This window comes from Petaurus breviceps, unplaced genomic scaffold (genome assembly GCF_028583685.1).
Source record: "Petaurus breviceps papuanus isolate PSGF00001 unplaced genomic scaffold, PetGlider_PUasm1.0 174, whole genome shotgun sequence".
NCBI lineage: Eukaryota > Metazoa > Chordata > Mammalia > Diprotodontia > Petauridae > Petaurus > Petaurus breviceps.
This window is the reverse complement of record NW_027185761.1, coordinates 68339606-68364184: the sequence shown is the minus strand read 5'-3', so window position 1 is coordinate 68364184 and position 24579 is coordinate 68339606. Positions and strand designations below refer to the sequence as shown.

Sequence of the window (24579 nt, the reverse complement as noted above, 5' to 3'; positions counted from 1 at the left end):
GTTGTTGACATAAAGGGTTTAAAGGACCATTTATTGTAGGAGGATTCAATTTGCTGTGTTTGGCTCCAGAGGGTAAAAGTGGGAAGGGTGTGTGCAAATAGCAGCAAGGAAGATTAAAGTTTGCTATCAGGAAAACTCCCTGACAATTATAGCTGGCTTTTCCCAGAAGAGTGGGCTGCCCAGTGGATACTGAGCCCATTTATTGATTGGACATTTTCAAACTGACTTTGGATTGGGTGGTCACTTATTGAATGTGTTGTAGAAGAGTTCCTAGTTCAGATAGGCATCGAACCAGGGGCCTTCTGAGGGTCTTTCCAATGCTTCAATTCTGTAATTCCCGTATTCATTTGGGATTATCATTTTAGTTTGGATCATATGTAAACACATTGGCACATGTGGAGCATGTGAGAAGCCACCTGAGAGACTGTTGAACCCAGCCCCATCTCTTACAGATGAGAAAATGGTGAGAAGAGACAAGGGACTTGCCCAGAGTCACACGGGCAGATCCTTTGACTCTTTCCAGTTGGTTAGATTTGGAACTTACAGCATGACTGGACCCAAAGAGTCACCGTTCCAGATGCTGTCCACTTAGAAGGAAGCTTCCAGGGGAGAAGTCCAGTTAGTGTTAGATTACATGCTGGGGGTCATCATTTAGGAGGAACACTGACAGAAGCTGGAGAGCGTCCAGAGGATGATGGCCACAGGAATGCCATCCTCCAGCTCATCCCATGTGAAAATCAGTGGAAAGAAGCAGGTTGGTTAGCCTGGAAAAACCAAAAGACCGGGGGGGGGGGGGGGAGGAGGGAGATGACGCCCATCCTGAAACATCCGGACGATTATCCCATCGAAGAGACATTGACTTTGTTTTACTTGAAGCCTTCAGGAGGTGAAACTTCAAGGAGGCAGCTTTAGTCTGGATACAAAGAAAACATTTCCAAACAGAATTCCAACTGTGGCTACTTCGGGGGGTCAGAGGATTCCCTTTTAGGTCAGGCTGTATGACAGTCTCTTGGGGATGTTGTAGGAACAGAGCTGTCAAACACAAATACGTGGAACACCATGCTTCTGAGTGTAACCAGGCCAGATGAAAATGTGGTTGGGCAATATTTAACACAAAAATTCAAATATAATTAAACATAGGTAATATTCCATTTAAGTCAATTTTATATTAAAGTTGCATTTAAAATTAATTAATTTAAAATTAAGTAGATAATATTACATTTAAAATTACATCAATATGCAGTCAGGATCCTTTACAGATTAGTGGTCCATTTCTATTTGAGTTTGGCAGCACTGATGTGACAGAGAGAATTTTCCATCAGGTGGGGTTAGGTAACCTTTTAGGTTTCTTCTGACTCTAAAGTGCTAGTATTCTATGACGCCTTGGCAGGGCCACCAGAAGAGGTGATGGGAGAGATGACATAGCAGGAAGACATAAAGTAGCTTCATCTGGAGAAAATGTCCTCTGGAGGCTCTTTGCTGTACTGGGGAGATGCCCTGAGCCTAATTTGCACTGTATTGAACTGTTTGTCACTGTCTCCTTGGCAGTCAGCAGGGTCCTGGGCCAAGAGTCTTTTGAGGTCAACTACGGCCACCTTTTCATTTGAAGATTCTAAGGTCCTTGAATTTTGGAGAACATCATACCTGATGATGGTATTATTTTTAGCAGAAATTGTAGACACAGATTTCTGGCTTTCAGTATTAGTTTCTGGTTCATCAGTACTGGCTATCAAACAGCAGCTCAAAAGTCAAGGATTTCCAGAGTTACTCAAATTTCGTTTTTCCTTAGCAGAGCAGATGTCGCCACTCAGATGCATGTTTGGTTTTTATTCCCTTTTTTCCCTTGACCTATATTACGAAGCATCACACTTTCCCTGGAAGGGGGAAAAAAAAAAACAGAGAAAATCTCTGATCTAGTTAGCTGAACCGTGATGGTTTCCAGGTCAACCCTAAACAGGCCATGTATATATATGGTCTAGTAAAAATGTCATATATATATATATATATATATATATATATAAATTCAGACTAGGAACCTAGTGTTATACACTCGATGGCATAACTGAAGTTCCCTCAGGCAAGTGAACTCTCAAGGGTTTCGGAAATTTTAAGGGTAATTTATTTAACTTTTTGCTGAGCATCAAGTTACTTTAGAAATCCTGCCAAATCTCTGAGCAGTTTTTCAGACAAACGCAGCTGCTTTGGAGTTAACAATGGAGATTTTCTAGGACTATTAAAATCTGGAAGCCTGGAAGTCTATTTTAAACTCTTCTCATTGTCAATGATTAGTACTTTAAAAAGCTGAAAGCAATGAAATACTTTACCAGAAAACTCATTCTGAAATTCTGACCAAAAAAAGCAGGGTGGCTTTGCTGTGGCAAATCCCAACGACCGATACTTTCTCTAAGTGGTCATAGTCAAAGGACAAAGACACCTGGTTTTGCTGGATTCATAAACACTCGATTAGCCTGAAGCACTTTGGGGGTTCTTCCCCCCAAGGCTCTGTTATGGGCCCCCTTTTCTCTTTTCGCTCACCCTGACGGCTGCCCCAGCTCCTCTGCAAAGGCTGGGCCTGTTGATCTTGCTCCACTGTATCTCTCCTGAGTTCTAGCCCCATATCACCAACTACCCTTGGGAGCTTTTGAGTGGCATGCGCCATTTGTGGGGGCTACGTTGTTTCAGTCATGTTCAATTCTTCATGAGGCCCTTTGGGGTTTTCTTGGAAAAGATCCTGGAGTAGTTGGCTTTTTCCTGCTCCAGCACATTTTACAGATGAGGAACTGAGGCAAACAGGGTGAAGTGACTTGCCCAGGGTCCACAGCTGGTTAGTGTCTGAGCTTAGATTTGAACTCAGGAAAACAGAAGTCTTGCTGACTTTTGACTCAGCACTCTCTGCACTGTGGCGCCACCTAGCTTCCCTGGCATGCTTCATAGGCACCTTAAATTCAACATGGCGCAAACAACACATTATCTTTACTTCAAACTAATCCGTCTTCCCAACTTCTGTATCACCAGCCATGGCAACACCATTCTCTTAATCACCATGGCTTAAAATCTTGGTGTAACCTTTGGATGCCTCATTTGGCAAGTCTTATCATCTTTAAAGCATGGCACCGCCTTCTCTGAACTCCTCCCCATTTCTGAAGCTTTGCCAGCATAACAAAGGGAGGGCACCACTACCATATAAGCAACATTGAATGGAGGAGAACTTGATGGACAGGGCTGCCTGTCTGCCTTCTTAAGTTTGGTACTTGCTGAATTCACTAATTTGTGCATTCACCCTTTGGAGGTGTGCCGAGTTTGTAAATGTCATTTGTGAGCTTGCTGTGGTTAATTAGGTAGTCTTTCTTTTCTGGAAAAGACATTTTTGTTTTTATTTGATTTATCAGATTGGTCTCTTTACCATTAAGTTATTTCAGGGCATGAGTTAAAAATTAGAAGCATTCAGTCAACAATTTTAAAGAAAGTAGGAGCAGTTTCTTTGTGATATTTAGTCAGATTTTCAAGGGACTCCCTCTTCTGGTATGACAATCCTGTGTCTTGGAAGAGGGCCCCCTGCCAGTGACTTTCTAGGTAGAGTCCTAGAGCACCACAGGATTCAGACCTCTCACCTGTGAATGCTTCCCCAAAAGGTTACCCTCCCAGCCCAGGGCTGCCCCTTCCCCTAGATATCTAGATATGAGCTCATTGTCTAGATATGGGAGTCTAACTTTTGGGCAGTAGAGAGAGAAATGAGGATACTATATTGATATTCATAGAGGCAGAAATAAAAATTTCATGAGATTGCTACTTAAAAGTGAGAATCCCTGTCCAAAGACCCAACAAGTCAACATTCTACTTGAAGAATGAATCCTATCTTTAGAGGCCTCCTTCCCAGGCCCATCTCAGAGGGTGTTTCTGCTCAGGAGCCTGCCCATTCTCTGACTGCCACTTGAGATCTCACCTGCTATTCCTCTAATGTCTTTGCTATATTCATATCTTTTCTTTTTTCAGCTTTATTTCCCAGTGCCAAACAAGGAAACGAGACTGTCACAAAATTTAAAAGAAATCATTTCAGTTACATGAAATGAAACTTAGCTTTGATACAGAATTATAAAAACTAGGATAATAAAATATTGATTGGGGGGAAATCTTTTCATAAATTGCTTTTGTTAAGGGTCTGATATCTAACATATAAAAAATTAGTGCAAATATATGAGACCAAGAGATATTAGTCAATGAATTTTGAAAATGTATAAATAATTCTCAAAAAATTGTAGTCTTAACAACCATATGAAAGATAGATTCAGATCACAGTAATAAGAAAAATGCACATCAAAAAAACTCTAAGGTCTGGCCTCACTCCCAGAAAATTGGCAAAGATGACCAAAGATGGAACTCGACCATGCTGGAGGGGCCATGGACACGCCAGAGCTCCTGATGGCGCAGCCATTCTGAAAAGTTATTTGGAATTATGGCCCCAAAGGTATCTAAAATGGTCATGTACTTCAGTGTAGGGATTCTCCTGCTAGCTGTGTACCTCAAGAAGGTGAAAGACAGAAACAGAAGCCCACCGTGCACCCAAATAAATATTCAAGGATCATTTTTAGCAATGGCAAAAACAACTTCAAAACTGCTCAAAGAACATTTCCTGTGTGAATTCTTACCTGATTATCCCCATCTGCTCTCATACCCACCACCATTTACTTGTATTTGTTTTATCTATACTGATTTATGTGCTGGCTATCCCTTGAGAGCACAGAAGCTCCTCGAGGGCAAGGAGTGTTTCATTTTTGTCTTCCCATCCCCAATGCCAGACACAAGATCTGGCACACAGTAGATGCTTAATAAGTGCTTACTGACAAACTGAAGCAAAATAAATGCCCATAGCTTGGGAGAGGCGACATTAGCTTAGCTACATGTCTTTAGTGGAATATTACTGCATTGTGAGAAATAATGAAATTGATTTGTTCAGAAAAACATTGGAAAATGTATATGAACAAACTCAGCATGAAGTCAGTAGAACCAGGAAAACCAGATATCTAGGAACTGCAGTAATGTATACAAGAAAAAAACAAAACCCCCACAAAGTTGAATGTTACATAATTACAATGACTAAGCTTGGCCTCAGAGATGAATTGAGAGAATAAGCATTCTTTCCTTCACAGAGTTGAAGGGACTAGGAGAGTGTAATTTTGCACATATTATCAGACACAGTTGTGTTCATTAATTTTGCTGAAATATTTTTCCCTCTTTTTAACAATTTGTTACAAAGTATGGCTTCTTGAGTATCAGTATCTATTTAGGAATGAAGGTGATAATAACGGCAAAAAGTAACGATCAGTATATGATAATATAGCAGGTGAGGTCTGGAGTGGCAGTCAGAGAATCAGGGAACCTCAGAATGGACAGGCTCCTGAGATGGCCTCCATGAATAGCCATACTCCCTTGCGAGGGGCCTGGGAAGGCCCATTGCCCCTAAAGATAGGACTCATTCTTACCCTCTGGTGTTGGCTACTTGGTCTTTGGACAGGGATTCTCACTTTGAAGTAGCAAGAATTAAAATCATCTACACCCAGTATGAAAGCAGTGAGACTCTTGACTCCTCTTCAGTGACTACTGCTAAGTATCCATGGGTTTGTTTGGTTTCCTGGCTTCCTCTGTCTTTGGTTATTAATTAATCAGTAAGCACTTATTCAGTGTTTACTGTATGCTTGGCCTAGTGCTAGAATTGGAAACCTGGAAAACTTCCCCTGGCTCTCTCTCTCTCTCCCCTCTCAGGGAGGACCTTGCCTCATATTTTGTGAAAGAGTCCAGTTCATTTGCCGAGAGCTCCTTCTTGTCCCCTCTTCATCTCACGTCATCCAGATGGTGACACAAATTCAGGAGCTTAGAGTCTAATGGAAGAGAGACAACATACACCTAGATAGCTGTGTACAAAACAAAGTAGAGAGAAGGTAACTAGGGGAGGGGAAAGCACTGGTGGCTGGAAGGATCGGAAAACCTCTACAGAGAAGGTGACTGGAAATGAATTAGGAAGGAATAAAGGATTCCAGGAGGCAGATGCCTTCCCCATCCCAGTGACTCTGGATCCCCTTCAAACCCCATTGTCCATCCCTGGAAGGCTGATCCCTTTTCCCCTTTGGCTTCTCAGCCCAACCTTCCCTACCCACATCCCTCTCTGCACACTCCTCCCACTGGGCTTGCTGGAGGGCCTGTTTCATGTCATCAGACATGTTGACTCATAAGTAACACACTTATTTTCATCTTAAATATTTTCCATTCTCCTTTCTTCTGCTTTCTGACCCTCACTGATGACACAAACTCCTGACCTCCCTTTCTAGACTAGCTACATTTTAATTCATTCTCCTGACTCACTGCTGAGGTAGGTGAGTTGAGTACTCCTTGCTCCCAGTTCCAACCCCCACCCCTGGCTCTCTCCCAGGCCTCGTCACTCAAGAACCTCTCGTCCACATCAATGGGTTCAGTGCCTGGCGCAGTCTTTTTCTCTAACTCCACTCCTGTCCTCATTTGAGGGCATTTAAACATAAAGAGTTGAACTCCCCCAAAAACTTAGCCTCCCCATTTCTCAGTTTGCTCATTTCCCATGCCATGGTCCTCTGCCCCATCTTAGCCATACACAGTCATCCCTCTGATCTTTCAGTCACCACTTCCGTTTTCGTGAAGACTGAAATCCTCTGCTCACAGTTTGGTGTCATTCTGCCTCTTTGTCTGCCTTAAAAGCCCAAACCCTGTTTTCTTGATCCATCTCAGGACTTCCAGCCTCTCCCCACCTCAGTCTTTCCCTAGTCCATCACCATAGCACTAGCAGCGCTCTCCTCCCTTCTCCCTCTGGACTTTTGGTGAGCTGGTTCCGCTCTACACTGTCCACTTTTGGCCTTTTTCACCTGCTATCACTGGGGCCTGGGGAAGGAGGATATATAGATGTCAGTGTCATCTGCGTAGAGATGATCATTAAACTCATGGGAATTGATCAGGTCCCCAAGGAAAAGATCAGAGATTAAAAAGAGAAAAGAGTGTAAGACAAAATCTCTGGTACCATTGGGGTGTGGCCCAGATGATGAGTGAAAAAGACACTGAAGAGGACCAGACTGGTCAGATGGTGGGAGAAAGACCCAGAGAGCAGCGTTGTGAGAACCCAGAAAGGAGGGGCCAGGAGGGGCCAGGAGAGAACGGGGGCCAGGAGGGGCCAGGAGAGAACGATCAGGCGCGTAGAATGCTGTTGAGCTATCAGGAAGGGAGAAAACTGAGAAAAAGCCTTCCAATTATCATTGAATCCAAGTCAGGCTAATGCAGTGATTTGGATGGGGGTTCGAGCAATAACCAGGCTTTTGGGCAGGTTAAAATAGGAGAGAGTTTCCTGACTTTCTGAACCCTGCCAGATACCCAAATGACCTCAGTGGCCTAGGCACAAGTGATCTTTTTTTCATGACCATTTTTCTGCTTTCAACATAGTTTGCTCTTCAGTCTGCCTCCTCCTGCCCCTAGCTAGGAGTAATGGGTGGGCATGAAGGAGGTTGGGTTTTAAGGTGTTTCCTTTCTCACTTTTTGGTTGTCTGATCCCTCCTCTTCTACATATTCTCCTTACTGCCAGTTGACCTGAGCTCGCCCTTTGTGCATGCTGCTAGACTGACTTGAGATTTTACATCACTTGGAGATGTGCTCCTTTGCCTCAAAGACAGCATCTGTCCAGTTTCTCCCCCTTGAAGCAGCCATAGAGTTTAAAGGTTGCTTAGAAGCCAGCCTGTGCCACCTCCTTATTTTGCTGTTGCTGCTCATTTGTGTCTAACTTCTGGTGGCCCCATTTGGGGTTTCCTTGGCAGAGATACTGGAGGGTTCACCATTTTCTTCACCAGTTCATTTTATAGATGAGGAAACTGAGGCAAACAGAGGTTAAGCAACTTGGCCAGAGTCACAGAGCTAGTGAGTCTGAGGCCAGACTTGGCTGACTCTAGTCTGATGCGCTATTCACTCTGCCACCTAGCTTCCCCCAGCTTCCCTATTTCACAGATAAGTAAACTGAGCCCAGGAAGGGGGAGATGGCTCGCCTAACTTCTTCTTTTCCTGTCACTAGTAAGTGGCAGAGGAAGGACCAAATCCTTGAAACTGACTTTGGGGCTGTTTCCATGGGTAGGCTGGAGGGCATGACATACTGGCTGTAGCACCACTTTGGTTAGGGCAGCTTCTTAGTGAGGCACCATTCACTGTTGTTTAGGACTGTAGAATGTGAATGTCCCTTTTTACTGTTCACTTACTGAACAGTGAAATGAATACTACATCCTCTGACTATCCAGTCCTACTCTGACTGCATTTTCTTCTGTTCTTTCAGTAAGGTGAATGCCTTTCTAGTCATGGGTCCTATTCCTACCAGTCTCAGAGAGCCAGTGAGAATAGATGGGTCAGATTGCACCGTCACCTCCATCTGTCCCCAGTGTTGTTGGAAGGGTCTCAGGGCTGTGTTAGGGCTCCTGGGGGGTCCGGGCTCTCTCCCGACTGCCTCGTTTACCTTGGTGTTTTTTTTGCATTGGTCTTGCTGCCATCTGCTGTATGATAATGGAACTCCCAACATTTAACCCAAAGAGCTTACAGTGGCCGACTTACTGAAGGATGAGAAAAAGAAACGGATGCTTTGCTGTGGCCGTCGCCGCCACCGCCACCGCCGCACTGAAGACCCCGGTAACCAACGAACTCTGTGTGTTTGCCCTTGCAGTGCCTTCCTGCTCCCTGCTTCCCCCAGAATCTCTGACTGAGTTTTCTTCCTGAAGGGGCTTCCTGGGGAAGCAGCATGTACTGCCTTGTGCATGTACGTCCATGCAGTGATTGAACTGCTTGTTTTGAGTCAGTGATTGCGGTGCTTTGTGACTTTGCTTTTCTCTCCAGTTTTCCCTTCTGAGTGCCTTGCCCTCGAGGATGCAGTGTTGGGCTTCAGCTGTTAAAGCAGCAGGGGCCTGTGGCATCTTGTTCATGGAAGCCTTTGCAGCACCTTTTCCATAGCAGTGCAAAGCACATTTCTTCTTTTAGAGCTGAAGTGTTCCAGTCCTGGGGAAGTGGGCTGACTTTCCTTCAGTCTCCTTTCCCCATTTTCATTTTTTAAGAGATTTACCAATTTTAGCACAGAAAAGAGTACAGGGAAATGATCTGTCATCTCCTGATTCTTTGCCCAAATGCTGAAACCATGGATTTCCTTCAGTTTGGTAAGCTTGCCTCTTACGTGCAAGGTGCTATATGAGTGCTGAGACCCAAACTCTCTCCAAACTCATGTTCTAAGAGGGACACAAAACATGGACAGATAAATATACATGCCAGATAGCTAGCACTTACATGGCACTGCTAAATTTGCAAAGCATTTGATCCTTACAATAACTCTGGGAGGCAGGTGTTGATGTTATCCCTATTTTACAATTGAGGATATTGAGGCAGACAAAAGTTCTGACTTGCCCAGGGTCACACAACTAGGAAGTATCTGAGGCCAGATTTGAACTCAGGTCTTCCTGAATCCAGCCCCAGTGCTCTGTGTCCTGGGCCATTTAGCTGCTTCTAAGGTGATTTCAGAAGGGAGAGAACAGGACCTCAGAAAGGTGTCTGAGAGGAAGTGCTTCCTGAACTGACCCTTGAAGGTCCCTGAAGCATCTAAGAAGCTCACAGGCCAATGAAGCCAAGAGCTCAGCACCAGGGGTGTCCTGCAGGCAGAGATGCTTCCCCTCCTGTCTGTCCCTTTGACCAACCAGCTGCTGGGAGCAGCGTTAAGGAGGCAGGCAGGGTGGCTTCTCCCCAGACTGTCAGCAAGCCCAGCTATGAACTTTGAAGCTTGTGCAAATACTCAGCTTCAAGTTTCTAAAAGGACAGCAACTGGGATTACGTTAGCAGAGAAGATAAAGCCGAGGGGCTGCCTCTGAGTGGTGCAGCTTTACGGCCAAAGAACCTCCAAGATCATCTGGTATGATCCTCATGTTTTACACAGGAGGACATGCTCTCCCAGTCACACTGCTGGGGCAGAGCTCGGCCTTAGAACTTTTTTGCACATTTGAGGTCTAATTAGGAACAAAAGTAATCAATCAGCAAGCATTTCTTAAAGACCCATTAAGTGCTTCCTAGTGGTGGCCTCCTTGCTGACTGTGTGCCCTGCCTTCGTCTCTGGGAGATGGGGAGGGATGTACATCCTCGGCTTGCTTCACTGCTCAGATCGATGCCCCACGTGGATGTTCCTTCTTGGATGGTGGTGGAAAGGACTTTATAGATATAATCCCAGAATGAACCTGCTAGAAATGCTGGAAGGGAAAAAATTTGCCAAAGATCCTACAACTAATTAGTGTTGGAGCTATAGCTTGAACACAAGATATTCAGACACTAAGTTCTTTGCTCTTTCTACCTATACTACCTTAGAAATTAATCAGTAAACATTTATTAAGTGCTTATTATTTGTCAAGCACTATGGCAGGCTCTGAAACAGTCCTGCCCTCAAGGAGCTTATATTCTAATGATTACATGGACATAGACAAGCAAGAACAAATATGGAAAGCAAAGAGATTTTTTTTCTCTGTGACCCGAGTAGCTTGCAGTGCTTGTCTTTTTTCCTGTGGCTGGTGTGGCTTTTTACACTTAGTGGAAGCTGGTTTTCTTTCTAGAACAGAAGATAAACACTCTGAGAAAACCTACATTCACCAGGTGCAGACTGGGGAGAGGGAAGCATCCCATGAAATAGTGGAAGCAGGTTTTCAAAGCAAAGGCATAGAAGAAAAAGCATCTGTGGAGACCAAAGGGCCTGGTGGGCTTTGTCAGAACGCTGGCTGGTCAGGCCTTCAGACAAGGGAGGAGGACCGTGCCCTCTGGCTCCCCTGAGCCTCTACCATGCAGAGCCCTTAGGTCAGGGGTGCTCTCTTATCTGTCGTGCGCCAGCCTCCTCGCAGTCTTTCCGTTTCAGTTTTTTCTTCCACTTGTTGCCCTTTGAAGTCTCGGGCAGGCTGCATATGTCCTCTCTGCACCTGCTTCCTTACTCCGTCTATTAAAGTTTTAATTAGTTAATTAATATATTTAATTTTTACATATTTATTTTTGTTTATTTATATTTATATATTAAATATTTAATTTTATTTATAGATTTAATTAATTAATTTAATTAAAGCGGCTTCTTTAAGAACTCCTGGACCTCCTCAAGCCCACCTTCCAGCTCCAGGGATGTGGCAGTAAGAAGTCCTTCTCAGAGCTGAGAGAATGCTTCTCCACAGTCCACATATGGCAGTCAGTCAACAAATCCCTCACATTGCGATGGAGAAGGGAATTTTGCAGTCCTTTGCAAAATCAGCTACCATATACTTGACATCCAAACTTACACAGTATCAAATCAAATTATGCCAACACTGAACGGAACAAGTACCCCAAGTAAATCATCTTTGAAAGCTATTAATAGGACATATACATCAGTGATACGTGCCAAGGAGTAAAGCTAGAATGGTCCACAGTGGCCATTTAGTGCAGACTCTTTGTTTCATCAGTGAGGAAACTGAGACCTGGGGAAGTTAGGTGAGTTCCTTGACCTCAGCATCAGAGGGTTTACCTGTCCTGTCAGGTCCTCTGAGTGCATGGGCAGAGCTCTGCACTGTGGAGAGTGGCTCAAGGCCCTCCCTCACCAAGGAGCCTGGCACTTGGTTTCATCCAAACTTTGTACACACACACACACACACACAAGTCACACTCACTCGTGTGTGTGTGTGAGTGTGACACGTGTATGGTGTGAGTGTGATGTGTATGTGAGTGTGCATGTGTATGTGTGTGTGTGTGTGTGTGTGTGTGTGTGTGTGTGTGTGTGTGTGTGTCTTCCAGTGCAGTAGAAGCTCCTTGGGAGCAGGGACTGCTTCTGTGGCCATCTCCAGCCTCAACACAATGCCTCTTCAACATGGGAGGTGCCTAATAAATGCTGATTGGTGCGTATGTTCATTGTGATGGCAATTATGAAACAAAACAAAAATCAGTTTCCTTGGAAAGTGATTGAATTCCCTCTCTGTGCCCCCTCCCCCCAGCCTCCTTCCCTGGAAGAGACCATCTTCTCTATTCAACATTTTTATGATTCTGTAAACCTCCCTTTGCCTGCTTGCTTGGGAGAGTTTAGCAGCTCTTCAGAAAACAAATGAGGGCAAAGCAGGTCACCCAGCAAACAGGGCAGTCCCAGGGATGTGGCAGTCAGCATCGCCAGTGCTGGGGAACGGTCACATTGAAGGAAGATCAGTGTCTGCCAGGGTGCGGCGCGGCCTGCCAGAGTCCCATTTACTCGCCAGCATCTGTGACTTATGTAACTCCTTCCCTTTAGGTTTTTGTGAAAGCTCTAGTGGTTACCATAGTAATTTCTTCATTCACAGTGCGTGCTTCACAGCATCCTCTCCTGCCAAACTTTTGTCTTAAAGGGAATGGGGTCTTGTCAATCCATGGGAATTCATTGCTCTGATGCTGAAGGGTGATCTGCTTGCTTCTGGAACCCTTCTGTCACATAGACATCCATACAAAACGTTTTCCAATTTGCCTTGCTAATTTTTTAAGCCTAGTCGTGAGTCCTTCTTCTAATGCTTACCGGTTATGTGCATCTAGCCAAGTCACATAACGTCCTGCAGAGGAGATGCTGACCTGCATTGGGAGAGGGAATTTCCTCATATGGGAGTTCCCTGTACCAATTCAATCACAATTCAAGTCCCTAGTACTATCCCTGTACCTCAATTGGGGCTCATTGGAGTAAAGTTACTGTCAGTTTAGAAAAGTTGGGGGGAAGGAGGAAGAAAAAAAAAGAAATCTCAGGATATGAGAACTACCTCTTGGAAACAAAGGGGAAAAATGTTCTATGGACCAAAAAAGCACCTTTCTCTGGCTCTGCTCCCTGAGTGCTTTCTTAGAGGTGAATAAGAAAATAGGTGAACTGCTGAAATATAAAGAAGGAAAAATGGGGGCCCCAAGGCATTCTTTGTGGGCCCGTCCTGTGGTCAAAGGATTTTTATCACCTGGATCCTCCATTTTTGTTATTGATGGCCATTACAAAGTATAAGTTAAGTGTCCTTTTGTAGCTGGTCTGACTCATAAGGCCTAGAATATTAACATCACAATAGCAATAATTGAACCAAGATATTGCTTTGTGTTTCACCAAGCTCATTATAGAAATAAACTCATTTTATTAACCACATGAGGGAGGGAAGCAGAGATAGGATAATTAATTATTCCCATATTATGGAGCTCGCTCACATCATTCATGTAAGTACATGACCCAGCTTGTCCAGTTGGGTCTCCTGATTCCAATCCATGCATTGTTCCCACTCTTCTAGAGGATTGTAGGTTATAGAGATCACTGTGTCTGACCCCTTGATTTTACACATGAAGAAACAGAGCCAGAGAAGGGAAAAGGCAAGGCCCAGGTCAGGCTCTTGATAAATCTCACATCCAGAATCCTCACTGAGATTCTCAGATTTCAAATCCATGCTTTTTCGTGATGCTTCTTAGAGACAGAGACAAAAAAGGAATAAGTTCCAAGGAAGCAGGTGAAGCTCTTTGATGAGATACAAGAGATAGGGCCTGGGGTAGGAAGCAGAATCCTGGTTCCCATCAGTGAGTTGTGGAAGGAAGAGGCTGGAGGTTAGGAGCTGGTTGCCTGATGGGAGAGTCAGCATGGCAGACCAAAGGGATTCTCCCCTCCTTGAATCAAGGGCAGTCGAGGATAGGACTGTCCTTTAATTGTGACTCTCAAGCTCAACAGTCTTTACTCAAGGGATGGTGGTTTTAGGTTTATCTCTTATAGTGGTTTTTTCCCCTTCACCCGGGGAAAGAATCAGGCCATTTCCTTTCTAACTAGGGGTCGCATTTATGGAGTGCCAGCTATGTGCTCGGTGCTGTGCTCAGCACTCATTACAGATATTAACCCGTTTGATCTGTGGTGTTGAGCCTCATTTATTTGGGTGAATCAGAAATACTGAGAAATTGCCTCCTTTCATAGGGGTGTCCAAAGTTCATCAGCTTCACTTAAATTCTTAAAACTTCACAGAAAGTAATTATGGCTGACTCAGAACCTGCCTGAGATGTTTCTGAATCCTAAGTGTTTCCTTATGCCGGCATCTGGGCCTTGGAATTAGGGAAATGAACAGGCCCCTCAATTGTGATTTGTGTCATTTGAATGTTTCCTTAATTAACAATTACAATTGAAAACTGTCAAAAAGTTTTTCAGCTGAAGTTTGTAGCTGAAAATTCCTCCCATTGACATTTTTTTTACTTGAATCTAAATCAGGTGTCTGCTGTTGTAAACTGAGGCCCCTGAGAGACCTTTCAGGTCATGTGACCTCATGTCACAGTGTCTGCGTCGAGAAGTCCCACTCTCTGTCCAGCTGCCTATGGATATGTGCATGTCCACTTTGTTCAGTAAAAGCCTTTCTCTGTAGAACATCTTTGTTCTATGTTAGCAGGACTTCCTTCAGTACCAGATAAAGAGGTTTCCTTGGTCACTAAGCACTTTGCCTCAGGCTCCATCCTCAGCATTTATTGCCAACCATCTACACTTTAGCAACACAGCCATCAGTTTATTAGACATCTGCTAGGCACCAGGAGCCAAATGAAGTCGTCTCTGATGTTAGGGGCCTTCTTCTCTGCAGTAATCTGGGCTACATGCAGTGCTCATTCTGATAGCAACAGGGTCCCATTGCCCCTGAGAGAAAGGCTTCTGCGTAGGTCATGTGAAGAGCTCTCATTTCAGTAGCAGGTAAAACCTATCTGCTGACATCTATGAATGAGAATAAATTTCTCAGCCCAGAAACCTAGTCCTGTTCTAGCTTGTAGAGTGTGTAATCTGGTTTCATGTGTCCTTTAACCCACAGCTCTTTCTGGGGACATTTCTTCTCACTTGTGTGGCCTCGGTATTCTGCAGGTGACACAGTAGGTAGAGGTCTCCAAAGGAGTTTCTTCCCAATGACCAGGTGGAAGTGGCAGCCACAGTGAATTCTCTTGTGCTCTGTATCTCTTTAGTTTAAATACTAATGGGGTACTCTCCCCCTAGTAACCTTCCTTTTCACATTCTTCATCAGCTTTCTGGGCCCTGTTGGGTATTGATCTTAGAAGCAGAGATGGACCCTATTCTGAGGTAAAAATCTTAGGGTACAGATCAACCAGGGGATGATTATTTGTATTCTTTAAGGATTCTTGGAGTGGTACCTTTCTCAGCCTAGAACCTCACACCCAATGGATGTGTACTAAAAGCTTGTTTAATAACAACAAAGAATGCCCTTTGAAGAAGGAAGCAGGATAAGAGAGCGTTATTGGTAGAGGTCAGGTAGTTAGGCCTGTTGGGATTTCTCTTCAGTGTTGGACTTGGAAGGACGGTTTTGCTCTATACCATGCCCTGGAAGGCACTGCAAGAAGAAACCTTACAAGAGGAAATGTTCAAAATACCACAAACCATTTTGCTATGAAAGATCCATTGAGACACTGCTGCTGTTTTGCTTTGAAATTTCCTGGGTGAGGAAGGCTGAAGTGGAGGCACTTTTTGGATGCCCATCTAAGCCTGTGCTGGTAGCCGTCCATTTCTTTGAAATGTCCATTCTCTCTCCACAGCAAGTATGCCCACAAGTGAGACAGAGTCTGTGAATACTGAAAACATCAGTGGAGAAGGGGAGAATCAAGGCTGCTGTGGCCGTCTGTGGTAAGTGTATGGATTTCACTTCTCACCCACAGGCCATTTGCTTCCTAGACTGAAGTCTGGGAAAGGACTTGAGAAGACTTCACCAGCGTTCCCCCAGGCTGGTGCTAGTGGGAAGGATGATGAGGCTGAGCCTCTGGGCATAGGCTGGAAGGGCATAGGACTGTCCCATCATTTGGGAACTCCCAGCCTTGTATTTGATGCCATGGTCTCCTTTGGGGATGGTGGACCTTGTGCAAAGAACAGAGGAATGGGATTTCTCCTGCCTGGGCCTGTGAAGGGGCTGCTGGGGGAGGATCTCAGTAGTCCACTCTGAGCCCTACAGAGCAGAAGCTCCTGGGCAGTTTGGCCTTTGCTTTCCAAGAACTGCTTTTAAGATGCAAAGGAAATGTTACACATGAACCTTCTCAACAGTATGTTTTGGTTTTTGTGTCTTTCAGTCAAGCAATCTCGAAATCCAAGCTCAGGTCAGTATTTCCCTTTGTCCATATTTCTGTTTGGTTCTTTTATCCTCATCTTTCCAGGCCTCTCTTCCACCCCACTCCCCCCCCCCAACACTTTAATAGAAATCAGTTTTGAGTCATTATAAAAGTTTGTGACTTAATTTAAAAAAATCAGCCAGCCATCTTTTTATTCAGTGCATTCCCTAGTCATCACCCAAACTCGGCTTCACAGGGAACCCAGCTCTGAATAAATGTCGCCTCTGCTGTTGTGCAATTTGGAGCCTCTCAGGGAGGCAGGGCACCTACACACAGCAGGCGAGAGCAGCAGCAGCACAGGCCCACATCTTTCTTCTCCATAGATATCACTTGGGCTTAGGGAAGGGAACATCACTGGACTTAGAGTTCACAAATCTGAGTTCAAATCCTGTCTCTGCTATCCATGACCTTTGTCAGCCTACTCAAGTTACTTATATCTCTCAGCTTCAGCTTTCACATCATAACATGAGGGAATTGGACTAGAATCTAGTGGAGAACCTGTGACCTTGAGGCCTCAGTGGCTTATTTTCATCTGTTCCTCCTATGTAGCCTATGATAGTGCATGATGAAGCTCAAAGGTTTGTTATGGCAGCCTTGCCTTCCTAGGTAGAAATTTTCCAACCCCCCAGAGTATTTGCTGCTACTCTTCTACTACCTTTGTAAATTCCATGAGCAGTTTTCAGTGGGATGTCAAATTTTCCTTTAGATAGGCAGAGCAATAGTCGCCATCCTCCCACACTGTCACAGGGTCTCATGTGTCTAAGTCCAGAGGACTCCATTAATGTGGTGTGACTGTCTGTCCCTGTCCTGTCACTCACAGCTCAGCCCTATCTTGTCATCAGCAGGAGAGGTATTGGCTCTGCTGTGCCCTCTCCTCAGCATTCTTGGCTTTTGTTTGTTAGTAGATGTCAGAGCACTAGTTTAAGGTGAATAAGGAAAATGATCCCCTATGGCAGGAGATATTTTTCATAGTAAATCTGACTAAGCAAGAGACTATTTTCCATAATTACAAACAGGAACCTGTAGTGGGTGGAAGGAACTCACTACTTGTCTGTTTGGTTGGACTCACTTTATTTTTATAAAAATATGATTCAATATTAGTTCTGCTTATGAAGGTATATTTGAGCATCGCTACTTATAAAGGGCAGCTGATGATTCAGTGGCAAGACTCATGTCCCACTAGAATTGATGGATCTGCCAAGCTCAGAAAGGACTGCAAAGGTTTAAGAAAGGAATTGAAAGATCCTTTTTTTCGGTCATGATTTCTGGGTAATATTTATGCCCAATAAATTCTGTCCAATGGCTCAAAAACCTAGGCATATTTATAACATTTAGTATATACTTTGTCTAAAGAAATTGTCCAACACTCACAGCTGTACTAAGCAGACTCTGCATATATTGTGTATATATATATATATAGTATTATTTTTCCTTTTATATACCTATAAACATAGACTCTTCATGTTGAAATGATATGCTGAGGATTTGAATTTCATGTAAAACATTCTGTACCAAGGAAGTCAGTTAGGGCCACTAAAACACAGCTCATAAGGATGGTGAAAACCAAGGTGGTCATTTAAAAATCACTTCCTGTGGGAGCTGTTAAGATCTCTGCTATTCGTCCCCTCCCCACGCCCATCCCCCCTGCTTCTGCTCACTGCCACTCGGTACACACTTGGGCGTCACAGGACTTCCGCATGGGGAGTCAAATCATTTTTATATTTCAGTCGACGTTGGCGCCGCTGGAACCGTTTCAGTCGAAGAAGATGTCGCGCTGCAGTGAAATCGGTCTCGTTCTATTGGCTGGTGATTGTCCTAGTGTTCCTCAACACCTTGACGATTTCCTCTGAGCATTATAACCAGCCTGACTGGCTGACCCAGATTCAAGGTAATATTTATTATGGATTTTGGATGACTAAGAACACTCAGCTGGGATCTAGTTTTCTGGGACTTTAAGAGTTAACAGTTCTAATGAGTGCTGATATGACAGTTTAAGAAATCACCTCTAGTCAGTGAGATCTCCACATATGTATCATGTGAACACTGTACATGAACCATCTGTGATTAATAAGAATAACTGACACAAGGATTTAGAGTTCTCAGAGTGCTTCAAGACATCTCGTGCCTCATAGCAGCCTCACAAGGGAGACACTATGAGTCCTTTCGGCCCCATTTTACAGTACAGGAAACAGACTCAGAGAGAAGTGACTTGCTATGTGTAGTTCATCATCCTCAGAAGCCAAATCAGAATCCAAGTCCTGCTGACTCCAAGTCTTGAGCCTCCTCCAAGGGGCCATCCTGCCTCTGCTCAGGATGGCATCATACTCCCACTGGTGCCATCTTACCTACTCCACTGTGACTTTCCAACAGGCTGAGGAGGGGCGCACTGCACTGATGCTGCCATTGATAACTTGGGTTGGGGGCTTTTGGGGTCAGTTAGCATTTATTAAGGGTTTCCTGTGTGCCAGGCCCTGTGCTAAGCACCAGGAATACCAATACAAACGGAAAGACAGACCATCTCTGACCTCAAGGAGCTGTTTACTGAGGGAGGAGCACAGCAGATAAAGAAACTGAAAGGTGCCGATGTGGTGAGAGAGCAGGACCTGCCCTGAGGCAGAGCCAGGCAAGTCTGGAGACTGACTCTGGACTGGAGGCCGGTGAACAGTGAAAAGATGGCTGGCATGGACACTTCCCTGAATGTCGGGTTCTGGGAGGAACCGGCCGATCAGAGGAAGGAGCTGCAGAGGGCAGGGCAGGGCAGGCAGCCCAGCAGTGGAGTGAACCTGAGGTGGCTGCTAGAGAAAGTCCACAGAGCTCCTTTCAGGGACTTGAGTTTTTAAAGGGTCTCTAATTACATTAGCATAGATGCCCCACTGGCAGGCTGTACTCCTTCATCACTTAGGGGTTCTGAAGAGCATCGGTAGCCAGTAAATGCATCTCCCCATGGCAAACACGGTAACGATCCTCTCTGAACTTAGCAGTGCCACCTCTGAGAAAGCAGATGCACTTCCTCTGCTGCCTCTGACTTTGTACAGTCTTCCAGCCCAAGCTCCTTCTCCCAGTGCCTCTCCTCCAACAGCTCAGGGTTACCTCCTTGTCAGTGTGGAGCATTCATTGTCATCATCCTCATCCTCATCCTCATCCTTAGACATTGACCTTTGAAGAGTCCCTCAGAGGTCCTCTAGTCCAGACTTCCTCACTTTACAGGTGGGGAACTGAGGCCCAGAGGCGAGGTGACTTGCCCAGAGACCCATCACTAGTCTATAGCAGAGTCAGGATATGAACCCTGGATCCTGCTGAGGAGGAGAACGTTGTCAGAGAACATGTGTTATGTGACTGAGAAAAACAGAATCACGAGTAAGATCAAAAGGAGGTGAAATTGTGAATGCCAGTAGATGAAATTTACCCTGAATTTAGGCCCTGGCCTTTGGATACGTGGAGACATGAGGTATCCACTCCCTTGACAGGCTTGGGCCCAGAAGTGCTGGGGGCTCCACTGTTCTCCCCCAGGGTGCAGGATCCATTGGTGGTCAAAGATGGGTTACAGAAGGAAGTCCTCATTTTGAAAATGTGTCCAGTGATCAGAGTACCCAGCTTTCTGAACCGTTTGCCTTTCCAGATATTGCCAACAAGGTTCTCCTGGCCATGTTCACCTGTGAGATGCTAGTCAAGATGTACAGCCTGGGCCTCCAGGCCTATTTTGTCTCCCTTTTCAATCGGTTTGATTGCTTTGTGGTGTGTGGAGGGATCACTGAGACCATCCTGGTGGAGCTGGAAATCATGTCTCCTCTGGGCATCTCTGTGTTTCGGTGTGTGCGCCTCCTGCGCATTTTCAAAGTGACCAGGTAAGAGAGTTGGTACTGCCTCCCCTCCCTGAGAGGGCTGGGTTTTTGAATGTACATGTGTGTGTACATGTACCTGTGTGCACATGTGTGCATACATGTGCGCGTACATGCATGGGCTGGTCTTAACCCATGTTTTCATTCATAGGCATTGGACGTCTCTAAGCAACTTGGTGGCATCTTTGTTGAACTCGATGAAGTCCATTGCTTCCCTGTTGCTCCTGCTTTTTCTCTTCATCATCATCTTCTCGTTGCTTGGGATGCAGCTGTTCGGGGGCAAATTTAACTTTGATGAGACCCAGACAAAGAGGAGCACCTTCGACAATTTTCCTCAAGCGCTTTTAACAGTGTTCCAGGTAACTCTTCTCTCTCCTTGGCCCCACCACTGATGGAGGACCAGCTGGCTACAGTCGCCATGCTAGGGGAGAGGCCGCAGCTCCTGCAGGGGCTTCTCTTCTCCCGAGGGGATGTGGCATCTGCACACACACGAGGGTTTGCCAAGAGAGTTGCGGGTGTTCACAGAGACCTGGGGGAGAAGGTGCACCAGTCTGGACTGATTGGAGAAAGTAAGAGGGCAGTAGTGGCCGCCGAGGCAGGAAAAACCCAATGGGCCCATGTTACAGAGTTTACATTTTATCTTAGAGGAAATAGAAAGCTACTTGAGTTGATTCAGTAGGGGAGTCAGGTAGAACTGTATTCAAGAAAATTACTTGGACAGTAATACAGAGTCTGGACTGGTGAGAATGGATACACTTAAGTCAGGGACCTTATTTAGGAGGACGATGCAATATTGTGCTGAGAAGGCCAGGACCGAGGCGACAACCTGGTGAGTGAAGAGGAGGGATCAGAGACATTGTGGAAGGGAGAAAGGCAAGATCTGGTAACAGATTGGATATGTGTGGGGAAGGAGAATGAGTCTAGGAGAACTCTGAGGTTCTAAACCCGGGAAGCTGGGAGGGATGGTGTCTTTTACAAGACAGGGAAGTTTGGAAAAGGTGAGATTTTAGAGGAAAAGAGGATGTGTTCAGGTTTTCGCAGACTGAGTGTGAAATGTCTAATAGGCAATTGGTGTTGCAAGACTGCGGCTTAGGGGAGAAACAGGATGGGTCATCTAATTTGGGGAGTCATCCCTAGAGAGAGGAGAGCTGCATCCACAGGAGCCAATGAGGTTACTGACCAAGAAAGAATAAATTAGAAAAGAGGAGGGCCCAGGACATCAAACCTTTGGCAACAGCCACAGTGAGACTGGGGGGAAACCACTTAGGGAAAACCATCGAGAAGGAGGATAGGATGTCATGGTAGGACCCAGCTGTCAGGCCCATTTAACTAGATGAGAGAGTGTGTTAAGGTGAATAATATGAACTAAGACTGGAAACATAAGTGGTAGCCACATTGTGGAGGAGTTTATTCTAGGGCTAGGAGGGGAGCCCTTGGAGATGTTTCAGGTAGTGGGGTCCTGAGCTAGCCAGACCTATGTTTTAGGAACGTCAAGTTCTCAGCTCTGGAAAGGATGGATTGGATAGGGCAGGTGGCAGAGCCAGGGAGACTGAGTAAGAAGCTAGAACAGCAGTCTGCTAGATTCCTAGGTCAGGAGGTGCAGGGGTGTCCTTTCAAGTGGCCGTCTAGGTGAGAAAAGGGGCATGAGGCCACCCGATGGACGGCGAGACCGTCTTGTCTCTTCAGAAGACAATGACCATGGTTCTGTGCCTTTAAGAATTGTCCCTCTGTAGATAAATCACTGGCCCGATGCATCTATATGCATCTATACCCTGGAATTCCTCTGTTGTACAGCTTATTCCATTTCTGTGTGATGCACTTCTCATGTTTGCCATTAAATTTAGCTTTCGTTGTTAAACTTGCTTTAGTCATTGCGTTATTTCGTTCACTGAGGATGTAAAACAAATGACTGGAAAGTTCATTCCTTCTGCAGAGTTGGATAACATCATCTTCCTGAAATGTGGCACCTGCTCTCAGCTAATCTCCCTGAGTAGGCAGGTCATATGGGCCCAATTGAAGTAAATGATAGAAAGCAACATGCCTGGAAAACACTTATTCTCAAATCTGTCGCCATTGGAAGGGCGATGTTAGACCTGCCTACAAGGCATGGAGGAGAAGGAGCCTTGTTTTTATCGTGGCTCTGACACTAAGCTAAGCAAGTGACAGACTCCTGTGCCTCCCTTTCTGTCTGGCCTTTGTAGCTGCAGGCTGAGTATGTGTGGCATTCATCAAATTGTGCTAGAAAGCCAGGTTACATTGCATCCATACCCTACCCTGCTCTGTTCCTTAGGCTGACATCAGGGGAGGAAGCAATGAAAAGAGGGGGCCAGAAGTCTGGATATCAGGGTTTCATCTTCCCTCTGCCACTCTCTCACTGTATGGCCATAGGCTTGCAATTCCATTTCTCCAAGTCTTTTTCCTCATTTGTAAAAATCAAATAGATGTGCTTAGAAGACAGTTGAGATCTTTTGCAGTTGGATGGCTGTATAATCAGAGGACCTCAGAACTGGAGGGGCCCGAGGCCTCATCTCTTCAGGAGGCCTGGAAGTTATCCCTGCCCCACCAAGATCCCTGACAGGGGCTGTCCACTCTCTATCAGGAAGGAGAGCTCTTCCCCTCACAAGGCAGTGCTTCAACATGGGATGATTCTGATTGCTAAGAAGTGTTCATGTATTCTCCCAAAATCTGTTCCCCTGTGCTTCCCATGTATTTGCCACAACATGGCCAATCAGATGGCTCTTTGGGAAGCTCACTAGCTCAGTGAGTTTTCATGAGCTCTATTATTTCAGATTCTCATCTGTCACAGGGGGGCAAACCTCTGATTTCCTTGGTGTAGAGGATTACCAATGAAGAAGCTCTCTCCACCAGTCACTTGGCATGGGTGTTGCCATTGTCTTAGAGAACTGCCAGATGCAGCGAGAGAGGCAGTGACGTGCCCAGGGTCAGGCCACTTAGTATGTGTCAGACTCTTCCACCAGCTCTCTGTCTCCTTGGCCATGTTGCTTCTCAGTGATATGACTTGTGCATATCTGATTCTGAGCCTGATGAGGAGCGGATTGGAGAGTTGTCTGGGAAGTGTGGCCATGAGTTCCAAGCTCCCTGAGGACTTTGACAGAGAGAAGGGCCAGAATATGGCTAGAGGCAGCTTGGTACAGGGGAAGGTTACTGACTTGGGAATCAAAGGACCCAGATTCAGGTCCTGATTCAGACTTTTGCTTCACGGGTGATTTTGGGCAAGTCATGGCCCCTACCCTGGCCTCAGTTTCCCTATCTGTAAAAAGAAAAGGCTGGACTTAGATGGGCTTTGAGGCCTCTTCCAACTTCAGATTTATGATCATCTGATCCTATGAAGTTAGGGAGATACAAGTTTTCATTTAATATTAACAGTTAGATTAATCTCAATGATTAGAGTTGTCCAAAAACCGAATGAATTGTTTCCAGAGGGAATTAACTTCCTGCCACTAGAGGATTAAATCAGAGGCTGGGTCACCATTTGTCAAACACGTTATCGATAACAGTCCTACAGTTTGGATAGAAAATTGACTTTTAGTAGTAGGGTCCTTTGAACTGCACATCCTGTGATTCTTATAAAGTAATTGATACTATTCAGAAAGGCATCTTGGCTTTGGAGAGAAGAATCCACTGCTCACAGAAAAATTATTTTTCTTGAGTTTGAATAAATATGGGAAGGTGTATTGGGAGATGTCGTCCAGTCATTTCCAGCTCTTCATGATCCCATTCGGGGTTTCTTGGCAAAGATCCTGGAGTGGTTTGCCATTTCCTTCTCCACCTTATTTTACAGATGAGGAAACTGAGGTAAACAGGGTTGAGTGGCTTGCCCAGGGTCACACAGCTAGTACGTGTCTGAGGCCAGATTTGAACTCGGGAGGATGAGTCCTCCTGTCTCCAGGCCCAGCGCTCTGTCCATCATGCCACCTCGCTGCCCTGGTGTATGGGGAAGGAGGCTCGATAAGGTGATCCTTGGGAGCTCTTTAAAACTACTCTTTTTTTTTTTTTGCTTTTTGGAGGTGGGAGGGCAGGGCAATTGGGGTTAAATGACTTACCCAAGATCACACGGCTAGTAAGTGTTAAATGTCTGAGGCTAGATTTGAACTTAGGTCCTCCTGACTCCAGGGCCAGTGCTCTATTCACTGCACCATTTAGCCGCCCCATAAAGCTACTTTATTAACATAATCTAAGCAAAATCCCTTTGGCTAAGCCTTATAGGTTAGCTTAAAAGACCTGTCAGCCCAAAGGCTATATGCTGTCAGACTTGCACAAGCTTGCCTGAGTGTTAGCAATGATGTTTCTAATGGCTCTCAAGCACTTGTACCCTAAAGATATATACTGTCTCCACTGTGGGTCATGCTTTCATGTTTTAATTAAAATTCTTTGTTGACCATTCCCTATTTTCTCTTAGTTTTGACCTGTGATAATCTAAATAAAGTCAATATTTAACCCACTTGTGATTACATTGGTATGGGTACAGATCATAACCTCTCTCATGCTTAGAAGATGCTTTAACAAGGGGTCATCTAAATAGTAAGCTGTAGTAAGAAACTAAAATAGCATCTCTTCATCTGGTAAAGTTTGTCAGCTGAGTGGA

At 45.1% G+C, this 24579-nt stretch overlaps 2 protein-coding genes across 2 annotated transcripts in view; one reads left to right on the top strand and one right to left on the bottom strand.

The window, feature by feature from the left end:
* Positions 1 to 24579, top strand: part of CACNA1D (calcium voltage-gated channel subunit alpha1 D) — a 368515-nt gene that overhangs the window by 216657 nt on the left and 127279 nt on the right. Inside the window, exons 10-14 of the mRNA XM_069084375.1 lie at positions 15571 to 15658; positions 16096 to 16122; positions 17862 to 18022; positions 19754 to 19979; positions 20125 to 20332. Of these exons, the coding sequence (XP_068940476.1) occupies positions 15571 to 15658; positions 16096 to 16122; positions 17862 to 18022; positions 19754 to 19979; positions 20125 to 20332 (710 nt within the window). The remainder of the gene's footprint in view (positions 1 to 15570; positions 15659 to 16095; positions 16123 to 17861; positions 18023 to 19753; positions 19980 to 20124; positions 20333 to 24579) is intronic.
* Positions 1 to 24579, bottom strand: part of TKT (transketolase) — a 495005-nt gene that overhangs the window by 452162 nt on the left and 18264 nt on the right. The window lies entirely within an intron of this gene.